The sequence below is a fragment of the Lichenostomus cassidix genome, chromosome 21 (assembly GCF_008360975.1).
Source record: "Lichenostomus cassidix isolate B80296 chromosome 21, HeHo_3.0, whole genome shotgun sequence".
Taxonomy (NCBI): domain Eukaryota; kingdom Metazoa; phylum Chordata; class Aves; order Passeriformes; family Meliphagidae; genus Lichenostomus; species Lichenostomus cassidix.
The window spans coordinates 2,699,967-2,724,420 of NC_139501.1; the positions used below are offsets into that span (position 1 = coordinate 2,699,967).

Below are 24,454 nucleotides of genomic sequence, written 5' to 3' on the forward strand. Positions count from 1 at the left end.
AGAGCCATTTCTTCAAAAAACCTGAGTCATTGCAAGACTGGAGGATTTTTATTTGAAGTATAAAAACGAATCCTTAGAGAAGGAATCTGAACAATGGGAAGGAGAAGCAGTTCTACTTCTCAGCAGTGTGCCCTTTTCACTTACATGCTGTGAAAGACTTCAGAAAAAAACATACCATTTTCTGTTTGATATAAGTACCACTAGGATTTCTTTTTTTTTCTTTCCTGCCAGTCTCTGTAGTGCTCTCAACTTTCAGCCCCACAGTCAGGGGAGGTGTGTGTGTCAGTGCCACACACAGGGACAGGTGTCACTGTGTCCCTGCTCCATCCCCTGGTCCTTGCCTGGCTGCCCCAGTGAACCTCCCAATTCCCTTGGGGGTTTTCCTTCCCATTGCATTGGGAAGATCCAGAAAAGTGCTGTTGTGACACAGGAAGGGATTGCTTGTGCTTTCCTTTCCCTGTGTCACCAACCCCAAAAGATGGCAATATACACTGAAACACAGTGTATTTCACACATCACCCTAGTTCAGTCCAGTCGGGCTGGAAATGCAGCAGGGAGGCTGTGAGGTGCTCAGGGTAGCTTTGGGTGAGAAATCCTGCAACCAAATAAACAGCTGCATTGAAAAAGTAATCCAAGGATGGTTATTAAAATTTTAACAGCAGAGAATATATTCCTACTTCATGTAAAAGCTAAGTAGATGTGTGTTGCAGAAAGTGTACTTTTATTTTGGTGCTTCATTTTTTGATGCTTTGGAACAGGTGTGATCTTCAATATTTTCCCCATTTCTACTTTTCTAATTTCTTCAGATAAGATTATTTACTGCTACAACTCCCAAAGAGGAAGTTGGAAATTTAATGTGATTTGAAGTGTGTGTGATTAGTGTTAAGAGAAATTCTATTATTAGCTATTTGGACCATTTTTTCTTTTTTTAAACCCTTTAAACCTTGTGAAATTAAAATAAGTTCAACCTTTCCATAATTATTATCTCATTAAATCTGAGAAATATTTATCTTCTTATGAATTGGAATGAAGGCAGATATTGGAAAGATTGAGTGTCTGGGAGAGGGTTGGGCTGAGTTTGGATCTGATGTTGCAGTGGATTCCAGTGATGTTTCTGGCACTGCACTTGCCTTTATGCCTGATACCTGCTGAATATTGATTTTGTCTGAAGGCATCTGTGACTGAAAGCCTCTAAGAAGTAAAGCTTGAAGGTCCAGCTTTGAGAAGTAAAATGTTACACGAGGGATTATGTTGTTCTCAATTCCTCACCTTCTCTCCATGAATATTTTATTAACATGGACAATGAACTCTACAGAATCATGCCTTTAAATTAAAATTTTCTTTCACTGTAGCAATTTGCTTTCAAATGAATCTATTTTGCTGAACCTTTTCTGAAGTAAATGAATTGACATTTTCTGAACTCTAAAGCACAGGATATCAATGCTTTTTCCCATTTCTTTTTACTTACCTTGCTTTTGCTTTTGCTTTTGCCTGAGAGGCAGACTTGAATCACCCCAAAGAGCTGTGTTGGTGTTGATGCATTTTGGAATAAATGGAATGAGTATTTTCATTTGGACACTTTCATCTTTACTCTTTATGGCATAAAATTGATAAAAGAGAGCTGACCTCAGAACCTCTTGCATTTATTTATAAAAGAGGATGCACTAGAATGTGTAGTGCATTCATTTTCATTATTCAGTCTAGAGTCCCAGTAGTAATTTTCACTCCTCATCTCCAGGTCTGAAAAAAAATGTTGAACATGGTAATAGTTTTAATTTTACTTAAACAGATCAGGCAGAAAGTCAGAGGAAAATCAGGTCACAGGCTCTGCTCTGTCATCATGGGAAATAAATGGGAGACTTGGCAGAAAATGTGAGTCTGCATTTATTCCTGGGACAGAGCCAGTTGCTCACAGTTGGATTGAAGTTGTTGAGCAGCTGGATTTCAGAAGAAAGGCCCCAGCCTTGCTCCCAGGGGCTTCCAATGCCAGAGCCCTGGGCTGGCAGCAGCTCCCCAGGACAGGGCAGGATCCCTGCAGAGGCAGAACAAACCCTTGGAGGGAATTTCTCCCAACACTCGTGGCTTTTAAGGGCACTGCTCACTGTCTGGGATGCTGCCAAACCCACAGGAATGGAACACATCCTGAGGCCCAGAAACAAAGTACCACACAGGTGAGAGACCTCCTGCTGGGAAGGTGTGGGTTTGGGGGATTTTGGAAGCTAAAAAATCTGTTAGGTTCTAGCTGCTGCATCTAGAAGCAAATCTGCAGGGTCAGTGACTTAATCCATGGAAGCAGTGGGACCTTGGTGGCTAAGGATTCCAGTTTGCAGGTGAAATTTCATCCTGTGTCCAGCACAAGGTTTACATGTTGTAGGAGCTGAGATTTGAGATGTTCTTGAGAAGGGAATATACCTTGTGGTTCCAGCATATATACATATCATATAAATTAATATGGGATATAAAACGTTCCCATTTACAGGTAAGTCCACAGTTGCCAAGAATATTTCTGACTTTTTCATCATAATACCTGACCTTTTATACCAGACACTGCAGGCAGCCTTGTCCTTTGACTTGAATTGTTCATTTGATAACTGCTTGATGCGTCTTCTTCCCGTAAAGGTGATTGCAGAGGGAGCAAAGTCTGACTCACTGCTATCCCTTCATTCCTCTCCTCAGTGGAAAGATGCATGAGCTCCATGCAAGCAGGCACCCAGATGATCAAGCTCCGTGGTGGCTCCAAGGGGCTCGTCCGCTTCTACTACTTGGATGACCATAGGTCGTGCATTCGCTGGAGACCCTCGAGGAAGAATGAGAAAGCCAAAAGTGAGTGTCAGAAAAGTGAGCCACAGAACCTCTCCTCTGACTCCTCCTGGAGCTTTGCCCTCTTGTAAGCAAAGGAGAGTGAAGGATCTGGCTCAATGACAGGTGTTGTAACTGACTTTTAAATGGCAGTAAATGATTTTATGGTGGATATTTTACGAAGTTGCTGCTGTTGGCTGTGCAGGTTGCAGGGCTGTAGTGTGCTGGAAATGAGTTGGAGCCAACACCTGCGTGAACTGGGGCCTTGCAGTGTGAGGTTTGGGCTCTCCCTGTCTGGGATTTCTCTGTGGGATGAATGCATCTGCCCAGCCCGGGGCAAGCACACAGCCATTAATGATCTGCACACTTTTGCCATTTCAGTTTCCATCGACTCCATCCAGGAGGTGTGTGAGGGGAAGCAGTCGGAGATCTTCCAGCGCTATGCCGACGGCAGCTTCGATCCCAACTGCTGCTTCAGCATCTACTATGGGGATCACATGGAGTCCCTGGACCTGGTGTCCTCCAGTGCTGAGGAAGCACGGACCTGGATCACGGGGCTGAAGTACCTGATGGCAGGGATCAGTGACGAGGACAGCCTCTCCAAACGCCAAAGGACCAGAGACCAATATCCTTCCTGTGCTGCTGGGAGTGTTTCCCAGCAGTGGAGAGCTGTGGATAACCTCAGGATTCCTTACAGTATTTGCTTTGCTCCAAGTAAGCACTAGGCTCAAAGCTTCAAAGCAGTTCCCATTGTATTCCCTGTTTCCAGAGACAGAGGAGTCCTTGAAGATGATTGTTCTAGGCAAGATTTGGAGATGAATGACTGGAGTGGAATAACATGCAGGTATAATTTTCATCTCTTACTCCTAGTGTAAGACCATCCATTTAATTTGGTGATGTAACACTGAGATTCACTCAGAAGATTTTCTTTTGTGCTGCCAAATGGGCACAGCGCATGTGGGGCATGTTGAGCACAGCAAGTCTAGAAGCTGTTCCTGAGCTAACATGAGTAGAGTTAGATATTGTCTAGAACTTTCTTTCATTCTCAGTCTCATTTACAGTGTTTCCTAACATGAAAAAAACCCTGTGTCCATGGTGTTCAGTAATACCCTTCAATATTCCCTGCTATTCCTTAACTCTTATTCAATGTGGTTGAAGCAGACATTTGATGAGGCAGATAAAAATGGGGATGGCAGTCTGAGTATTAGTGAAGTGCTCCAGCTCATGCACAAACTGAATGTGAACCTACCCCGACAGAAAGTCAAGCAAATGTTTAAGGTAAGAAAAGGTAATTTTGTTTTCCTGAAAAAGCAAGGATTTAACATGAAACCCAGTAGGAAAGATTGCAAATATTTCAGCAGCTGGTTTGTTTCCACTCTACTGAGAGATACTACACAGTCCATTTGGTAGATTGAAAAGAGCTCCAGAAACACGTCACAGATAAATTGTTATGCACAGAAAAAGGCAATACACCAGGTACCTTCTGGTGTTACATAACATGAAGACACACAGCACCAAGATTGCTCTTTTGCTATACTTTTTGGATCAGAAACTCAGTCACATTTCCTCCTGTGATTATGTTCTCTATAATAAATATTATCTAGTAAAGTATCCTATATCCTATGATAGCTGGTACTAATAAAATATCCAGCATGCAAACTTCTGTATCTGTCAGATTTTTGCACTGCTAAGAGCTGTTTGTTTGACATTTCATTCTGCTGACCTTGGCCCAGTTTTGTGAGCAACAATGGAGATGTGTAGCTTTTGTTATCACAAAGTCCCTGCAGGGACCAGGAAGCCTTTATGTGAAATCCCTGATGATTTTTTTCTTTACTTACAAAATTAGTATTCTTCCAGATCTTATTAGTTTATGGCCATGGGTTTAACAGATATCCTCTCAAATCCTGGATATAAAATTAATTTCAAGATGACTTGGGTTCCAATGGTCTGGAGAATATATGGGTGGGTAATTCTGCCATGCATGTTGTTGCAGGGTATGCTGTCTTTGTTTCATTGCCATAGACAGAAGAAATCCTTCAGGAGAGTTCTCTGTTCAACAGTTAAAACCTCTGAAGTTGTTTCTTGGCTCCTGCACTGATGCACCCACTGGAGAGTTTCACAGGGCAAAGCTGTGCAGAGCATTCCTGTGACAAGACTGATAGATCAGCCTGTTCTAGCAGCCACGTCAGGCAGCTTCAACCTGCATTTAATTCCAGTATTTTACTCTAAGGCAGGGGTTTGTTTATTCAAAACTGGTGCAGGCAGCTGTGTTCCTGACTGTCTCATTGCTGTGTGCTGCAGGAGGCTGACACAGATGACAACCAGGGCACGCTGGACTTCGAGGAGTTCTGTGCCTTCTACAAGATGATGTCGACACGGCGCGATCTGTACCTGCTGATGCTCACCTACAGCAACCACAAGGACTACCTGGACACAGATGACCTGAAACGCTTCCTGGAGACTGAACAGAAGGTAGGCCTAAGCCAGGAGCAGGATTCCAGTCTTTCTGCCTTCCTGCTTGGCTTTGGGGATGAATTCCCTTTTAAAACAGGTGGGGACTTTGATGCTGTGCATGTGAAAAACAGACAGATGTCTCTTGATTTTCATCTTGCAGGCTGGCAGGACTATTTCTTGAATCTTCTTGTTCTCACTACTTTTTTTTTTTTTCCCTGTAGGCTCCTTTTTTGTGCTCCTAAATACAATCTCTAGAATTGCTTTCTTTCTTCATGTGTTCTCTTAGAACGATTCCATCAGCATCTGTCTGCTCCCAGTATTCAGTAGCTGGGAACAAAGCTGGTGTTCCTGACTCTGCTTGTGAGCTTGTGCACAGCCCGTGATGAAACACTGAATTACTCTGTCACACCATCTCAGTGTGTAAACTGGAGGATTATCTTTCAAAGAGCAGTTGAGAGGATGATTAATGTACAGGAGATTTTTTGAAACACATTGTAGTACCTAAGAAATTGTCTCTGAGTGCTTTAACTCCAGTGCTGCAAGAACAAATGCATTGACTTATCTTTGCTCTTTTCTTCTCGTGGTCTCTTCTGAAGCTTCATGCCTGTAAGTCATAAATGTCCACGAGTTTCAATCATTGCCCATGAAATGAATTAATAAAAAAGCCACCTCTCTGGCAGTTATCTTCTTAGATAAGTGGGGTGTGTTTCCATTTCACTGACCAATTGATCTTCCAGATGGTGAGAGGAGAATGAACACTCACCAGAGGACACAAATCAGCTCAGCTAATTACTGGCATGGCCAAATCCTGCCTGTGGGGCTTCTCTCCCTTGCCACTTTTTCTCATACAATATGGACGGGGAAAACATCTTTACTCTGTTCCAGGAAAATCTGGTGTTCTAGAGCTTTATCTTTTGAACCCAGCAAACGTATCATGTATGTTCAAACCCAGAGTTAGAGGACGTTTTCTTCTTCTCTATTTGCTTTGATTTATTAGGTTTTATATTACCCCCAGAAAAGGCATTGATCTTCTAGCAGACATGCTGGTGGTTTCATTTTCTCCCAGGCAAAGACTCCTTGTTGCCAAATTGATGGTCACTTTATTGCACTCTGATGACAAGGGCTGTGTTTTCATGCCAGGATGGATTTGCTGGATCACTCAGGAAAGGAATATTAAATAATATCAGGGATAATAGTTAGAGAATATATCAACAGTAAATAGCAGGAATATTAATTAATTAATAGTGTTAAAATTGAGTTACCAAAACATTGCATTATGTAAAAAAAGTTAGAGTTCAACATAAATGGCACTGGTTTCATAAATGACAACATTTACAGACATATATTTCCCTTTGTATTCTTTTCTTCTTCAGTTGAGAATGCAAAGAAACCTTGAAGTTAGCAGATTTCCTGAGAACATTATGTCCTGATTCTCTGTTTCCCTGCTAATAACAGATTTTTCTGTCTGCTGCATAAAGATGAGCCATTTTCTTGTTTTATTTTAAAGTAAAAAACCCTTTGATAATGCAAACTAATCCTTTAATCCTACAAGAGGAGAAATCCCATTGGTTTGTGACAAAGCTCGTTCTGTTTGGATGCTCTGTGGTGCCTAACAACAGATCTGACCTACAAAGCAGAACTCTGTCATCAGGCAGCTGCCAATAGCACAGAAACTTTTCACAGAGAGCTCCCCTTCTGATCTGACCTGACACTGATTGACAGCAGTGAGAATCCCACTGGGGAACTGGAAATCCTGAGTCCCACTATGGATAATCTGCCCAGTTGTTGCACTGGATGCAGAGGAAAGAGCTAAGAGAAGCTGTGATTAATAGTTCACACTGCATTTTTTGCTGCTTTTACAGATGACAAATGTGACTAAAGAGCATTGCCTGGAAATCATCAGCAAGTTTGAGCCATGCCCGGAGAACAAGAAGGAGGGAGCCCTGGGAATTGATGGTAAGCTGGCTGGTGCAGCTTTTGTAGGGAAAAGGCAACTGTCTCAATGCTCAGGAGAGTATTGCTATTGCTTGCAGAACATATAGTTGTAGAATTTTGTCATGTTGTATAGAGTGTGTTTCCAGTCTTTTTGCTTTTTTTTTTAATATCTACCATTTGCTGAGGAACCTAAAGGGAAATCTGATCTCTTTGGAGGAGTTTTTAAAGGTACATACCGTGCTGAAGCAACAGTCATTGTAAGTCAGCTGGAACTGGAAGTGTCTTTATTTGTGCTTTTGGAATATACAGTAGAACTTAGTTGCATCATCCCTGCAGGTATTTTTGGAAATCCTTTAAGTCTTAATAAGAGGAGTGATGTGATCCAGAGTAAACATCTGAGTGGGATGACAGATGAAATTGGTCCTGCCTTCCTGACCTTTGCTGCTAAAGCCTTCTCTGTAAATATATCAATGCTGTACCACCGGGCTGCTAGCTGTTATTTTGGGGACTGACTGTAAGTCCTTTCCCCTAAATAGTAAATCTCCAGCCAGATCTTACTGACTCCAAGAAGACAGTACATTCCTCAGGAACTAGCTTCTGTGCAAAAGTTCCTGGACCATTAGAAAATCAGTCTTGTCCATTTCTGTGGGTGTGTTGTCATTCTGAAAAGTGACAGAACAGAAGTTGTTTGGTTTCCTGCAGGAAGAAGTGGGTAGTTTCTGGTGCAGTGTGTAAGGTGGTTGCTTAGGATGGGTCAAGGTCTGTTCTACTTCCAGACTAAATTTTCAATTTATTTTAAAGCTTATGCTAATGCCAGTGAGGGAGCAGATGACATTCTTTTCATTTTCTGGTCTTTACAGGCAGTTGCAGTCACATAAATAATGAATAAGCGAGTTCATTATCTTGCTTTCCTCATACTTACAAAAGTAAGAGTAGGTTTTTCAAACTATTGTGGATTTCCATAGAGAAAAAAAATAACCAAACAAACAACCAACCAAACAAAAAAACCCCAAACAAATCAAGAAAGTTCTGTACAATTGCTTTGCCTCAAAATGGATGATAAAACATTAGAGAGTTTAGGGGTTAGGATAAGAGTCCAGCATGGTGACATTCTGCTGGTGTCTGCTACAGATCTCCTGATCAGGGGGAAGAAGAGTTTGGAGACAACTGGAAAAAGCTTTGTGATCTTCACCCCTCCAGTAACTTGCTGGAAGTGCAGCAGAACAGAACAGACCTAATCTAGAGTTTAATTAATGCAGGAGAATTCTGGTAACATCCAAACAGAGGCAACTGAGGAGCTGACAGGGACACACTGCTGGGCTGGTGCTGACAAAGGAGAAAGCTGCTTAAAAATCATAAATCCATATCTGCATGTTCATCATGTATGTACATGAGCACACACACACAGAGGAATTATTTCTCTCTTGTCTTTGTGTGGAGTTGAGACTTTGGATCTCTCCTGTCTGCCAGAAAACAAGTCCAGTGTAGCCTTGGGGACTGAAATGCAACAGCCATGGAAGCTGAAGCTGCCTGTTTATTCCTCAAATTGGTACAGCCCAGTCAGGAGCATCCTGCCCACACTTGGCTGCACTTCAATAGTAGTGAAATAATAGTACAATGTTCTTTGTCCTTTCATATTCATTCATGTGCCTGTATTACCTTGTGTTCTCAGCTGTGCTGGCTTTTGTCACAGAGCACCTTGGGCTGGCCTGTGACAATTGGCTCATTCACAGTCTTGCAAAGAAACCCTTTACCTTTGTCTGCTGATCAAAGTGACATCAAGCCAGTGCACCTTTCCTGAGTGGGTGATCACTGCAGTCCTGTGGGATACACTGCTGACAGGACCTTCCTTCCTGTTTCTCCCTCCTGGGGCTGATAGATCCGCTTGGTGTGAACTCATTACAACAATCCTGACATCATATTTTAACCAGAGCTTAAAGCAAACAATGGTGTTGTTGCAGCAGCTGCCCTCCCAGTGCTGGGGGGAATTAATCTTGCAGCAGCTGATTGGTTTGCAGGAAGAACTGATTAACCTGCCACGAGTGGTTGGCTGTGTGTTTGCTGACACACTCTGTGCTCTATCCGTTTTCCACGCTGGCTGCTCTGCCTTGGTTCATCTTTTGTTTTCACCCTGGCTCCATCACTGCTCATTGATCACATTATGGGATCCAAGAGACTCCAATATTCAGCTGGGCTGAGTCGAATTCCCTGGCACTGTGTCCTGGTGTATTGTTCAAAAAGTTCTGGCTGCTATTTGTATTCATCAGCTCTTTTCCTTTAATAAAACTTTCATCAACACAAAATGTATAGCCTAGAAGGACCATAATGAAGGTGACATTTTATCTTGTCACAGTCAAAGTGTGTTAAGACCTTCAGAAGTTTGGCAGGATTTTTACACAGGCACTGTTTTATTTATGGAATGAGTGAAATGTCAGGCAAACTAGAAGTCTTGAAGCAGAAACCTACTGAATAAGGGCATCATAGCTGTCAGCAAAGCCAGGGTGTGAATGGGAATCTGAGTCTTTCCTTGGTGGTGAATGAAAAACGTTTGGGGGATATTTGAAGTGGAAGTTACAGTGTTTCATGTCAGTCTGAATTGTGAAAGTGTCTGTGATATGTGCACAGATGCCTGCTGGAGATCTGAGAGCAGCAATTTCACACAAAGACAAAATCATAACTCGCTAAAACTTTGCTTCTGAACAAGAGTGGTGATTGCAGTGCACACAGGGTCCAGGTGATGGTGTCTGCAGGATTTGCAAACATCCCATTGCTCTGGAAAATAAATTCTTCTGGTAGCACCACTGAAAGCCCCACAGTTAATTGATATTTCAGTGTCAAGCCTGGAGTGAAGTTCAGTCTCTGAAGTGACATTAGTGCAGTACTGCACAGCTTCCCCCTCCACAGGCATGCTTGTGGTGTCATATCCAGAGTGGAGAGTGTAGCTTGTACAAACCAATGTGTGCTGTCATTCTTTGGGTATTTTTGGGGAAAATACTGAAGGGGGAGAAGAGATTATCTCCTGCTGGGCCATCAAAAACTGTCTCTAGGCAGTCCAATACCATAGATATTACAACATTTCACTGAGGGGCAACACCAGGGTATGACTGCAGATCTCTGAAGGCTTTTATAAGCCATGCAACCTAAAGTCCCAGCAGAATCTTTTGACACAAATTATAAGCCTAAAAGGTTTGGATTAAACAGATATATTTTTCTCAGGAAAGGCAGAGTGGGAGAATGTACAAAGCAACTAGAAAAGCAATAATTGCTTGGTCATGGTGACATTTGGGATGCAGTGGTGCTATTTCTTTATCTTAAACGTGTTGGTGAGCACAGGGATGCATTTTAGTCTGCTTTTAGGAAGGTTACAGCAACACAAAGGATGAAACTGCATTATTTATAGTGTTGTTTGTTTACAGGTTTCACCAATTACATGCGGAGCCCATCAGGGGACATATTCAACCCAGAACATTACCAAGTGAACCAGGACATGAGCTACCCTCTGAGTCACTATTTCATTACCTCTTCACACAACACCTACCTCATGGGAGATCAGCTGATGTCCCAGTCCAGGGTGGACATGTATGCATGGGTGCTACAGTCTGGCTGTCGCTGCGTGGAAGGTGAGGACAAAAAGGAGCTGTCAGTTGGCTCTTTAGCTTGGTTTTTCCTCTCTAAAGAAAGATTTGTGACTTCTGCAGAAGACAGGGTAACTGGGGAGAGGAAAAAGCCTAGGAACATGGTGTTTTCCTTTCATAAAGAACAACAGAATAATGTTGTGATAGAATGGACAAATTTTCTTGAGCATGGAAATGAGACAGACAATTGAGGAATGGTGTTGTTGGTACTGAGGAAAAAAATTGTAAAACTCCTGTTGCAGAGAGGATGCTGGCATTGGGCAGAATGCTCTGGTGTTTGTCCTGCCTAGCCAAGTGTGTGACAACCAGACTGGAAAATGTGGCAGAGTTCTTGCCACACCTAAGGGGAAAGTGGATATTTCTGCTAAGGGACATATTCTGTGAAATGGCAACAGTCTCTGCAGTGACAAGGAAGCCTTTTTGTGGTATCCCCTCTGATACTTGTGCTGCCTTTCTGAGCCACTGCCTGCTTCATAATCATCTTCAATATTCTGACCATCAAAGTGTTTGCACAGTTTTTCAGAAGGCAAATACTATGGTTTGCTGAGGTTGGATTGTTGGATGTGCCAATGGGTGCTTCAGAGGAGTAAAACATTTAATGAAAAGATAGACAAGTATGAAGTCAGGCAAAATCCAGGGTGGGCTAGAGATGTCCAGGTCTTGGCTTGGCCTGTGGTGTGAGCAGCTTGGCTCGGAGTCTCTGCTTTCCTTTTCAGGTTCAGCAGTAGCACCATGAAAGCAATGCTCTGCTGTGTCATCTCCCTTCCTGTCATAACTCTCTGGTTAATAGGAGTTTCCTTGCTTGGGGCTTTCCCAAACAGTGGGAAGAGTCACCTGGTCCCAGAACAAGATCAAGGCCAGGAAGCTCCTTCCCAGGAAGGATGTTCAGCACAGTGAGGAGGGAGATACAGATGCAGGATGGGAATGAACCTGCTTTGGGGAACATGGCTGGCTGGGCTGCTGAAGGGAATCTCAGGATCTCATGTCCTCCCCAGAGGGTGGCACAGATATTTCTGGTCTGATGGGTGTCTTTGTTTCTGTCCTACAGTTGACTGCTGGGATGGGCCAGATGGTGAACCAATTGTCCACCATGGATACACCTTGACTTCCAAAATCCTCTTCAAAGATGTGATTGAAACTATCAACAAATATGCCTTTATCAAGAATGAGTATGTATCCAGCCTGCCAACCTCTGAGTCTCAGGGCTGTGACTGGGAGTGTTCCTTGGCATCCCTATACAGGCAGGGAGGGAAGATCTGACCTGTTCCTGCAGAGAACAGAATTCCAGACAGAATTTGGAGCTGTTTTCTGTGGGGAAATCCTTCAGAAAGAAACAGCAAGGCAAAGCTGAGCAGGAACATTCTGCACTGAGGTGTGGGGCTGGCTTTTTGCAGCTTGTACAGCACCTGAGGAACAGCAGGTTTTGCCAGGGAATGTTTTAGTGAAGGGCTGACAGTTGAACCACATCTCTGGATGTGCACTCTGGTGCTGCCAAGGCTACACCTGGGTGCTCCAGAGACAGGAAACAAGTCAGGGAATAAAGAATCCAAAGAGACAGTAGCCCAGTTGTGGACAAAGCAGCCTGTTCAGGGGAAAGAGGATTTTTCCCCTACAGGTACTTTGTCATGAAATCAGATATTATAGATGAGAAGTTTCATATGCCTTGGCAGTTACTGTTCTCCTCCTCCACACACAGTCAAAATGTGTGTGCCAACCTATCTTTTTTTTTTTTTTTAAGAGAAATTACTTTATCTCTGTAAAAAATTTCCAGTAGTTCCCCCAAAGCAGCCCATCTGCCTTTATGAATAGAGCTAAACTTGCACTGCATTTTCAGACCAGGTAAACTTATTGTGAGCCTGAGATTTTTTGCAGTTTGCCTGAAGACATGGTGAACAAATCAAAGGCAAGCTGGCTAGCAGAATATAAGGCAATGCTTCTGAAATTGTTCAGTTTTTAAAACCTTTGCAAAAATGTTTACTGGGACCACATCATCAACTGGGAAAGTTTTGTCCTGTAGGCACTGTCTGGCTGAAACCCCTATTTTTCCTGATGAGGAGTTAATAAGGGCCAGATGCCAGGATAGAAATAATTGATTTTTAATTAAGAATCCCTGAGAGTTCAGTCCTGCAAAACTCCATTATAGACTGGCTTTTGTGCTTGTCCTAAAAATGCATCATCTCTAAACAGAAATCCACCTTCAGTGTGGTTTTACATGGCACTGAGCACACTGGACTAGATGTTTCACAAATCCTATCTTCAGCCAACCAGGCATTGCTGTTCCTTAGCCTCAGCCTGGAGAATCAACAATAAATGACAAAAATCAAACTAAATTTAGAAGTAACACTGTCTTTGTAGGAGAGGCTGTGTCTACAGGCTTATCTGTATGACACTGCTCTGCTGATAGTTGGAAAAGTCTTCATGCTATAAAAGCTAAATTTGCAGCTGATATTTGCTTGTCTCTGCAGATACCCTGTGATCCTGTCAATTGAGAACCACTGCAGCATTGTGCAGCAGAAGAAGATGGCTCAGTATCTTACAGAAATCCTGGGAGACAAACTGGATTTGTCTTCTGTGCACAATGATGACTCCACAAAGCTCCCTTCACCTGCAAGTCTTAAAGGGAAGATCCTGGTTAAGGTAAGCACCTGCTTCATGTGTTCTCTCCCTCTTTTTTTTGTGATGATGATGATGATTTCTGCCTGGTAATCACTGCACTCTAACTTAAATAATTTCACAAAAAGCAGTCCTTAGGAAACTTCTACTTAAGGTTCCAAACAAATGTCTTCTCAATCAATAAGAACCTGGAAAAAACATGCTTTGAGTAATGGTTTGGGGTTTTTTTTTAATGTATCATTTTGTCACATGCATAATGTATTTTTTCAAATCAAGAGCTGCATGCTGCCCTGCCTCTGTAACAAATTTATCTTCTAGGGCAAGAAACTTCCAGCCAACATCAGTGATGATGCAGAGGAAGGAGAAGTTTCTGATGAGGACAGTGCTGATGAGATTGATGATGACTGCAAACTAATGAATGGAGATGTAAGTGAAGTGCCTATTTGAATGTAAATGTTTGTCAGGAGAAGAAACCTCTATGAGTTCTGGATTGTGGATGTGGTGTAATCTTTGGGATTTATCCCAAGTGGTTTAGGTTCTAAACCCTCGTGGGGGCAGATTGATGAAAATGCACATGAAGCAGCACCAGTTCTAGGGGTTATGTTTCAAGTTTAGAATTTTAAAGAGTAATATCTCATGATTCGTCATGGCATCACAGTGTGCTTCCCCTCAAATGCAAAAAGGAAAAGAAAATATTCTACTTATGTCAAATTGTACTTATTGTTATAGAGCATTCCTTTGCTTTGCTGAATGCTGGGCACAGTTGATTTTTACTGTAAGGAAAATCTTTGCTTGCTTCAGTCTGAAAATCCCTTATTTCTTCATCCTTTTTTAAAGTTCTATTTTTTTGTCACTTTAATCTTCTGGCAAATTCTATTGCACCTTCCAGAAACAATACAAAATACACAGCAAAACCATTTAATGACCTAAACCAGATTGCCTTGGAGAGAGTTTGCATTCTCAGTCCTCTCTCCCTCAGGCTATTTCCTCGTTTTGTATTATGGATTTGATCCTTTTCATCTAAAAGAGAAACATCTTTGTGAATAAGTCTACCAAAGAAGAAAAATAATTTCTTTGCTTTTTCAAAGTTATTACATGTTAGCATATAACTTTTCAATATTTTGCAGCATCATCTTTGTTACTAACAGTTCACTTTGCTGAGGTTTACTGATGCTTTAAATCTGAGATTTGCTACACCTGGTTTGCTTTCCAAAATGAATTTTTGAAGAATTCAGAAAACCAGAGCTTGTTTCATGACAAATGTAACTGGGAATTCTTAAGGTCTACTGAGAAAACACAGTCTGTCACCTCCTAAAAGACCTGAATGAAAAAGAAAACTCTTGATTTGTAGTTTTAGTTTTATTTATTTTTATTTCCCCACTTCCCCACATGGGCCATGGTGCACACAGAGGAGAGAACAGGAGTTCTCTTGCATTTTGCCTTTGATGTGCTGAAAACAGGATTCTAAACCATCTCCCATCCATTCCATCCAGTAGATCTACACCTATTTTAGCTGCAGGGTCAGCCTGCACATGGCATGGGACTCACATGAGACTTTTTTTGTCACTGCCTTGTTTAATGATTTAATGTTTTGCTTGTAGGCATCTGCTAATAGGAAAAGAGTGGAGAATATAGCAAAGAAAAAACTTGACTCACTGATAAAAGAATCCAAAATCCGTGACTGTGAAGATCCAAACAATTTTACAGTTTCCACTTTACCGTCATCAGGAAAGGCTGGGCTGAAATCTGATAGTAAGAAGGTGAATTTATGTTTTATTGTAGTTGTGTTTTATTAGTTTACTGAATATATCTTATATTATTGACCTCAGCTTCAGAGCTGAATTCATGCAGTTAATGATGATGCCAGGTGAACATCCCTGTCAGATACACAAACTATTTATCTTGCTCACACAGCAATTGGAGCATGAAATGTACTCTGAAATGACTTTTCAACAGAAAGAATTTGATTTTCCATTTTAAAAACTGCTTATGAAAGTTTAGCTCTTTTTATTCCTCAGTTCTCTATGTTCTATGCATTTTCATTGTATTTTAATTTTATATTAACTCTAATTTATAAAGATGTAATCAGCCCACAGACTACACTTCGTGAAGTGGAGGCATTTTCATTTTAGACTTTGTAATAAGCCACAAAAAGCTTGGGAAGATTGTTCCACGCAAATGAAAAACAGTGGAGATCTGCCAGTCATAAGCAGGTGTAATAACCAGGGATTAAAACTAAACTAGGGATAAGAACAAAAAATCAGCTTCCCAAAACATTCCAAGGGGTGAGTTTTGGATGTACTTTATGATCAGTGATTTCCACAATGCATCAGAGAGTTCCTGTGAGAGCCACTGCAAGGCCAAGGCTTGAAAAACCCTTTAGCAGAGGTGTTACCCAGAACAGTCAGTGTTAAAAACCCCTGCTGCTTGTGCAGATAATTCAGAGACTCTCTGAGCACTCTGTTTGAACTCCCATTATTCTTCTCTCTTTGGTTGCTTCAGAGTAAACTCGAGGATGATGTGGAATCTGGGGAGGATTTCAGTGCCAGCAAAAGGCACAGCCGGTCACTCATGGGCAGCTTTTCCAAACGCAAGGTGAGCCCCTGGCAAGGTGAGGTCTGCACCACATCTTGGATTCTTGGAGGGTTTTTTTTTTTTCCTTTGCAAACAGCAGAGAGGAATTTCATAACTGTAACATCTGCAGCACCTCGCTCTGAGGCTGTTCTCTGAGAAGACAGGCTGGGGAGCTGCTTATCATTGTGCATAACAGCACAGATTCAATTTACATACTGGTCTGAAGGCATCCAAGATCTAACTGAGAACCACCAAAATTAATTTACACCTTTTATCTGAGGATTTGTGCTTCCTTTATAACAAGGCTCAGACCCTGGGCTGAGTTTTCCCCACGTGCAAATTTTGCTGCAAAACCGAGTGTTACGAAAGCTGTCATTTTCCATTTTCTCTAAGTAACACACTCATTGGCATAACAAAGCAGAATTGTAGCCAGCTGCTCAAACTTTGATCACACAGTTATGATATTACGGTTTTATTTCCTTCTGGCACAGAAAAAAGGAAGCAAATTGAAAAAGGCATCAAGTCTGGAAGAGGGTGAAGACGATTCGGATTCTCAAGGGAATTTAGCCAGGAGCTCTGTGCATTACAGCAGGTTTGTTAACAAGTGATTGGACAATTTTGTTGCTAAAATATGCTTGCATAAATGCAGCCACTAAATAGGTTTGCTTCTGGTCTAGATGCCAGCTTGGTGATGGCTGTAGGCATGTGACAGGAATCTGGGGACATGTGACAGGTATATGGGGAGATGCAATGTCTGCATCCAAAAGAGTCACAAAATCACCAGAATGATCTCCAGGTGCTGTTCAGATTAATTAGCACAGTGTACCTTCTGTGCATTTTGAGCTCTTACTGCCTCATATATTTCTTTACCCTGATTTATTTTTTAAATATGGAAGGTAACATTTACCTCTTAATTAGTGGGAAATTAATTTGTTTTGTCTTTCTAGGGTAAGCCGACAGAAGAAGACAATGAAGCTGTCCAGAGCCCTGTCTGACCTGGTCAAATACACGAAGTCTGTTGGCATCCATGATGTTGAAACTGAAAGTAGGTTGAACAAAAAGTCTGCTGAAAATAATTGCCACACAAAGAAATGGAAAAGTTTATGTTCTTATATATCCTTTTATTCAAAGAAAACTTCTTAATGAAGATTCAGGTCAGCATCATTAGGGCTCATTTTCCCAACCAGAACTTCTCCAACAAGCACAGCATCTGCTGTAATTTAAAGAAAGCATAGTTCCCTGTGAGTGGCATGTACTGAAATGATGCTTGATAGTTAAAAAGGAACCAGTGCTATGTACTTCTGAAAGCTTTATCGAGATAATAAATATATAAATAAGGAGATCACCTCTAATGTCCTCCTCTCTCCTCTGCAGTCTCTTCCAGCTGGCAGGTTTCATCTTTCAGTGAAACCAAAGCCCACCAGATCCTGCAGCAAAAGCCAGCACAGTACCTGCGCTTCAACCAGCACCAGCTGTCCCGCATCTACCCCTCCTCCTACCGAGTGGACTCCAGCAACTACAACCCCCAGCCCTTCTGGAATGCTGGCTGCCAGCTTGGTGAGCAGGGAGGAAATTTATTTTTATTCTGTCTTGGGAGGGATGTTTGAATAGGAGGGCTGGAATCACCCCTTGGAACACTCTGAGCTCTCTGCTCATCCAGCTTTGCTGACCACTGAGTCCTCCTCGTTACTGTCCCTGTTGTTACCTGGCCTTGAACATGTGTCTGACATGCAAGTAGTTGTCTGGTAAATGGAAATAAATGAAATTCTTAAATGCAAGAGGGCTTCAGAGTTCAGCTCTTTTGGAGATGTAATATATGTTATAGAAGAGAATTATTTTCCATAAGATATCTGATTTTTTGCATCTAAGAAGTCAAATTTGAATCTGATGTTTTGTTTTGTTTTTTTTTTAAATAGTTGCACTAAACTATCAGTCAGAGGGGAGAATGCTGCAACTGAACAGGGCCAAATTTAGTGCCAATGGGAACTGTGGCTATGTCCTCAAACCAAACTGCATGTGTCAAGGTAAGGAAAATGACCAAAATCAGTGGATCACTGATTGCATGAGATGATTGTGAGGCTTTGGTATAGTTTGTTTAAAAATGCATTTCTGATGCTAGAAGCAAACGAGCTAGAAGGTATCTATAATTAAAGTCATGTTGCACTTCTTTCACATGATGGAACTCTTCATTCTGACAGGTGTCTTTAATCCAAATTCTGAAGACCCACTGCCTGGTCAATTGAAGAAACAGTTGGTTTTAAGAATTATCAGTGGTCAACAACTTCCCAAACCCCGTGATTCCATGCTGGGAGACAGAGGAGAGGTATGGGACAGTTGGTGATTGTTCTTGAGTGTTGCAGAAGGTTTATTTCCATACTGGCTGGGCAAAGGATGAGGATTTCACACCCTGTCACTTGTCAGGAGGCACAGAACATGAATAAATTAGGTCATGAGCAGCCTACATCGTCAGGTGGTTTTCTTCACTTTTAACCATCACAGCTGAGCTTTGATGGTTTTCCTCCAATTGCCAAAACAGTCCAGGAGAAGCAAAAAAAGGAGAAATCAACATAATAATCCACTCCATATGGCTCAGGATAAATAATTACTCAGACATTAATGTACAATGTCCATATTGTAAAAGCCATTTGCCTGGGTTTCACCTTTGTCACTCTTTCTTTTCAATATTTGTTGCTTTTTGTTTTTCAGATCATAGATCCGTTTGTTGAAGTAGAAGTTATAGGTTTACCTGTTGATTGCTTCAAAGAACAAACTAGAGTAGTTGATGATAATGGTAAGATTATCTGGGATTTACATTTTTTATGGCTGAAAAATCCTCTTTCAGGCAAGCTTTTTTTTCTTAAGAAAAGAAGTAGATAAGATTTGATGCCTATTATGACAAAGCACTGAAAATTGCATTTAAGCATTTTTAATATTAATTATTGAATATTGAATTGTTTGACTGAGTTGGTATAAATGTTCTGAAGATCTTGGTATAAAACAACATATTCTCATTGTGTGTGAGAGAAGGGTATTTTGGGCTTGCTGTGATCAAAAGGGAGGTTGACCAAAAAGCAGGGCCAAATTTAAGTGAGGTCCAAATTTAGGTTTCTGTTCCTTGGAAACCCTTGTCCTGTTTTGTTTCCTGCTGAAACAATGGAAGTTCTGGATTTTCCAAGAACAATCATCAATCTATTAAGAAAACTAGAATGACATCGCAGTTTAGGCATTCCTTACGTAGGCAGACTTCTTGTTTCTTGTGACTGAGATCCCTCAAGGCTGATTCCCTCCTTCCAAGGTTTTAACCCCATGTGGGAGGAGACGTTGGTGTTCACAGTCCACATGCCAGAGATTGCCCTGATCCGGTTCCTGGTGTGGGATCACGACCCCATTGGCAGGGATTTCATCGGCCAGAGGACAATAGCCTTCAGCAGCATGATGCCAGGTAAGAGAAAGGGGGATATCCCCAGTTAGTCGGCTGGGATTTTTCTGTAATACATCAAAATTAGTGTGTGTGGATGTAACTGCTGCAGGATTTTCTGGTTAGAACAAGAGACTGCAGTTTGGAGCCTGAGTTATCTGTCTTAGTCCACTGCTGACTGATATGGTGATGAAGAGTAAATCAATTAACTCTAGACTTTTGGGACTAGACTTTGAAAAAATAGGTAAGATTGTTAGCAGGATGGCTAAATACTGTGGGCTTGGCAGGCTGCTGTACTTTACTCCTTATCTCATACTGCTTTTTCCTCCATTTCTTCACAGTTTCTGAAAAATCACTAGAGTTTTCCTTGGTCTTATGACTATTAGTAGTAGTTTAACACAGAACAGAAAATTACCTATTCTGATTATGTGATCCAGGTTATTAAATGCCATTTTCTGACAGTTTCCTAATTCTGTTTTCAGTTCAGTCTTCTTTCACATAAAAGGTTCTTCTGTGTATATTTCTCTTTTCTTTCAAAGTAAAGAAATAAGTTTGTGTTTAAGATTGAAAACAAACATCCAGCCTCAACAAACTGACCTTGGATGAAAGGTTTGCAGTCTTAATAATGGACTCTAAGTCCAGGGGAGAGAGTGTGGCTAAGTTTAAATCACAGGCTGACAGCAGCAATAACTGACCCTGGATAAAACAGGACATGGCTGTTTTATAAAATCATGACAAAAATGGGGGTGAAGTTTGTAAGTGATGAGGCTCAGGTACCTGAGTGTGGCAAGGTGATGCTCAAGCCTGGGTAGTCACATTGAGAGGAGCTGGGATAAACTTTCTTGATCTCTTTTGCTGCTCACAAAAGGAAAGTCTCCAGCTCTCCCCTGTGACCTGTTCCAGCTCAGTGCCAGCTCTGCTCCCTCTGTTTCAGGTTACAGACACGTGTACCTGGAAGGCATAGAAGAGGCTTCCATCTTTGTGCATGTGGCTATTAATGACATCAGTGGTAAGGTGAGTGTCTCTGTGGTGTGCAACTCACCTACAGGAGCTGCCAGCTTCTTGTGTCACACCAGGGAACCCTAGAGGGTGAAGATCCATTTTTGTTCACTTAGAGGAAAATTTATCTCTGTGCTTGTCATGGTAACCTGAGATCTTCTGAATATCCATGGAGAGAAAGGCAAATCATAGGGAAAGTTATAAAAGAGATTCTTGCAGTGCCTTTTTGAGGAAGCTAAAGGGGAAGGTTATTTCATTGCAGCACACACATTTATAGAAATAAATATGATTGTGTCCAGTCCTGTAATTGCACCTTGCTGAACCAAAGGTCACCTTAGCCCTGAGTGCTTGTTCCCTGCAAAGCTGATGCTATAAAGGCTCTGCCTGATGCTTTTACATTTTAAATTTAATTAAATGCTTCAAGCTAATTTGCTTTGGATTTTTTTCTATAATAACACTTAAAGTGCAGAGGAAAGGTGTTGCTGGTAATATTTGTTGGACATTTTTACACTCCTGGCCTTTTATTTAGAGTTTTTTTAAGAGTTTGTTTGCTTCATGTGCAGGAGATAAACAACTCTCAGGGTGCCATATCTCAATTTCCATGAAAGTAAAGCCCTAACTTCAAACTTTTCCTAGGCCAGCTAAAAACGAGACAGCTCCTCTCCTCTCCTCTCCTCTCAGTGCACTGTTCTGTGGTGTTAATGCCAATGAAATTCAGGTACAAAGCACCTTTCAGTGCCTCGAGAATCTCAGTTTTCACCAACAGAGCCTCCCGCAGTAGCGAGGTGCAATATCTGCATCGCGACAGCAGGAGGAAGCATCCAACGGGCTGGGAATTGCCTGGTCCTCCTCGGGAGGGGAATCCAAACAATTCTTGAACAGGAAAACAGCTTTTTTTAACTTCTAGGCTTTAATCACTGCTTAGTTGCTTAACTTCATCAGCTTCCAAGTCACTGTCCTTGGAAACACAGCAGTGTTTGATGGAAAGGACAATCCTGTGTTAATGTTTGAAGTATTTTCAATTCAAACCTCCTTTGGCAATATTCTCTCTCCTTTTAACCCTAATTTCCTAGCCTTTCATAATTATTTGCTCTTACTAACTCTTCATGAGTTGGTGATGGTTTGCAGTAGGGCAAGCTGTCCATTTAAAGTCTGGCAGCTATTTTTGAGGACATAGATTTTCTTAGTGTTCCCTGATTGCTTCTCATTGTCACTGCAGTCTTTTTTGGGTTTGCTGGTGTTAAGAAGTGATTCTGTGCACTGACATAATATAAGGATTTGGAAGGAAAGCCTGTGTATGTTGTGGTTTTGTAGCTGTTTTTTTTTTTTTAATTTATAATTTTTAATGAAAACTACTGAAAATGTGGAACAAATATTACATGTCCCATTCTGATTTGGTCTCTCTGAATCACTTTCTGCTTTGGTTTTGTGTTAACAGAATGCTGTCCAAATTGGAATTTTTTCTGTTTCTAGTCTCTTCACTATGGTCAGAAAAATCATCCCAATTATCAGCCTGCTTTTACCTATCCAGAGATTCTAATGCAAGCATTAACATTTGTGACTTTTTTATAAATGGAGTTATTCCACCTGCTCAGTAGCTTGATATTACTAAAACACTCTTAGATTTATTTTTTACCACCTTAACTTGTGTGTGAAATCTCTTTCAGATTGCTCTGTTTCCTGGACAGGCTTTTCTTTGTTTCTGTCTCTTCTGTGCTCTGCTCATGTATTGCAGAATTTCTTGTGGTTTTTCTAGATGTGCCTATCTCTGAGATCCTCCCTCACTGTTCTTTTGCCTTTACTCTGTCTGTTTGTGATTTCAGTGGGCTTCTCTATGTCAAAAAAAGTCTCCTTTTAGAAGCAGAGCGTTTTTAGACGCCTTGAAGGTACCCCTCCTGTCTCGGGGAGGTGCAGTGACACCACCACACACCTGCATGCCTTGAACTGGTAGCTCCATTAGCATCAGTGTTTCCTCGTTAGCATTTTCGAGCTCTTCAACTCATGGGCCATGAATTGTGACATTTGACTTGGTCACTCCTGTGGGGTCATCGACGGCCAGAGAGCCCAAGCTGTGTGAAGCAGATCCAGGATAAAAGTTCTGCTGTTCTTCCCCTTCTCTGAGTCTCTCCCTCTCCTGCCTTTTCTCTTGAGGGCTATAATTCAAACCCTTCTTTCACACGGAAAAGAGCATTGACAGTGAATCATTTGCTAAATTGTGGGAAAGCCTCTTGTGCTGTTTTTCAAGCCTGCTTTAGAGAAGGAAACAGCCCTGTAAAAGCTGGGCTGGAAGCTGAAAGCACAGTGTCCTGGATCTCCCTCAAAACTGCTCTCTTTTTTCTTTTCCCTTCTTTTAAAACTTTTTTTTTTAACCCCCCAAGTTAACCAAATCTGCCTTTGGGTTCTTGAATCACTCCACTGATTCAAGCAACAGTGTCCAGCTTAACAAAGCTGCACCAAACAAGCCAGAATGACACCTGGGGTCCTGCACTGCGTGTCACCCATTCCATCAGTGCTTCCCTTTTCTTTTTGGTGGATATTATTTGTGTGTGTTGTTTGTGTGACAATTTTTTCTGGGTTTTGCAAATATTTCTATTGTTTGATTTTTACAGCAGTAAATTCATGTACTTGCCAACTTGTCTCCCAGTAATCCAAGCAGACTGTTCAATAGTCTGGCTCTCGCAGAAGATTTACCAATATTTAATATTTGCCTTGCATGAGAGAAATCAATCCCTAACAATTTATCTTATCCTAAAGGTAATTTTTGATAATGTCCTACTCACACTGAAAATTGTCATGTGATAACTGAATTTCCAATTATAAAAATAATACTGTGAACACTTTCATTGGTTTTTGTGTCAGCCAAATAAACCTTGATCCCACATGGCAGCTTGGGCAGCACTTTTAGGGCTAAAAGCAGCTCTCAGCCCAGGCTCAGTGCACAGGGCAGCCAATATCTGTCCATTAAGTCCTGCGCAGCAGAATTGGAAATGCACGAGCATGCACTCAAATATTTACTTGGGGGTGAAAGACCATTGTAATTGAAATGAGACACTTCTGTGCCATTGTTTGGCACTGCAGAAATGTGACCTCACATGACATCACGGGGCAAAACTGGAGCTGACAGCGAGTGGCAGCCAGCGTGGCTGCTGGTCACATTCTGTCACAGGCTGCTTAAAATGCATTTCAATCATGATGTACCCTGGGTTTATTCATTCTTTATGCTACAGCTGCTCAAGAGTCTGATCTAGCTGGGAAATAAAGAGAACAAAGGGGGAGAAGTAGATTACAAGAGAAATACCTTTCTGTGCTTTAAGTGAGCTGTAAGAGGCTCTGTGTATAAAGCAAACCAACCCTCTGTCCCAGGCATCAGCCTGCTGCTGTGAAAGTTGGCAAGTACACCTGGAATGTTTGCAGGAATGCTGGAACTCTGTTTCATTGAAATGTAAATCAGTTGTATGGTGGTGGGAGATTTATGATGGTGAATTTATATGTTTAATGCTTAAATAAGTACTGAAGAATATGGAGAACTGTATTATGACACTGACTAACTTCCCTTGTTTATAGTGTGTTTCCTCAGTGCTGAAAACATACACCAGTGTCTTGGGATAAGTGTTGTATGGTAGGAAAAAATTATCAGAATGTAATCACCCAGGTAGAAATTGAAATATTCAATAATCTTTTGTCTGTGTATAGTTAACTGCTATTCATGACAGTGCTCAATTCAATTGAAGTGTAGATTTCCTTTATACTGAAAAAAATATTCTATTTTATGGCCAGTGTATATTTCCCAGCAGTTCCCAGAGAATACATTTACAGCACGGACTTTAAATACATCTGTTTTGGGGGAAACTGAGAAACTCTTCAGCTTTCAGAATGAAATCCTTGTAGATAGAAGTATTTTTTTTTTTTTGCCTTTTCAATAGCTCTAATGTTTATGTAGATGTTGTAAGTAGCTACATGCTAGAAAGAAAATGATGACAAATACAGAGGTAAGTGTGGCTGGAAATGTTATCTAAAAACATAGCTG

General features: G+C 41.4%; 1 protein-coding gene across 2 annotated transcripts in view; it reads left to right on the forward strand.

Moving 5' to 3' along the window:
* PLCH2 (phospholipase C eta 2) overlaps positions 1-24,454 on the forward strand; it is a 76,235-nt gene that overhangs the window by 44,238 nt on the left and 7,543 nt on the right. For both annotated transcript variants that reach the window (XM_085079969.1, XM_085079970.1), the window contains 19 exons: positions 2,677-2,823; positions 3,181-3,424; positions 3,948-4,077; positions 5,101-5,271; positions 7,116-7,209; positions 10,605-10,808; positions 11,872-11,992; positions 13,289-13,460; positions 13,755-13,862; positions 15,038-15,196; positions 15,939-16,031; positions 16,502-16,602; positions 16,958-17,055; positions 17,385-17,567; positions 17,927-18,034; positions 18,209-18,333; positions 18,717-18,801; positions 19,306-19,452; positions 20,363-20,442. In XM_085079969.1, coding sequence (XP_084936095.1) covers positions 2,677-2,823; positions 3,181-3,424; positions 3,948-4,077; positions 5,101-5,271; positions 7,116-7,209; positions 10,605-10,808; positions 11,872-11,992; positions 13,289-13,460; positions 13,755-13,862; positions 15,038-15,196; positions 15,939-16,031; positions 16,502-16,602; positions 16,958-17,055; positions 17,385-17,567; positions 17,927-18,034; positions 18,209-18,333; positions 18,717-18,801; positions 19,306-19,452; positions 20,363-20,442 — 2,570 coding nt within the window. The remainder of the gene's footprint in view (positions 1-2,676; positions 2,824-3,180; positions 3,425-3,947; positions 4,078-5,100; positions 5,272-7,115; positions 7,210-10,604; positions 10,809-11,871; positions 11,993-13,288; positions 13,461-13,754; positions 13,863-15,037; positions 15,197-15,938; positions 16,032-16,501; positions 16,603-16,957; positions 17,056-17,384; positions 17,568-17,926; positions 18,035-18,208; positions 18,334-18,716; positions 18,802-19,305; positions 19,453-20,362; positions 20,443-24,454) is intronic.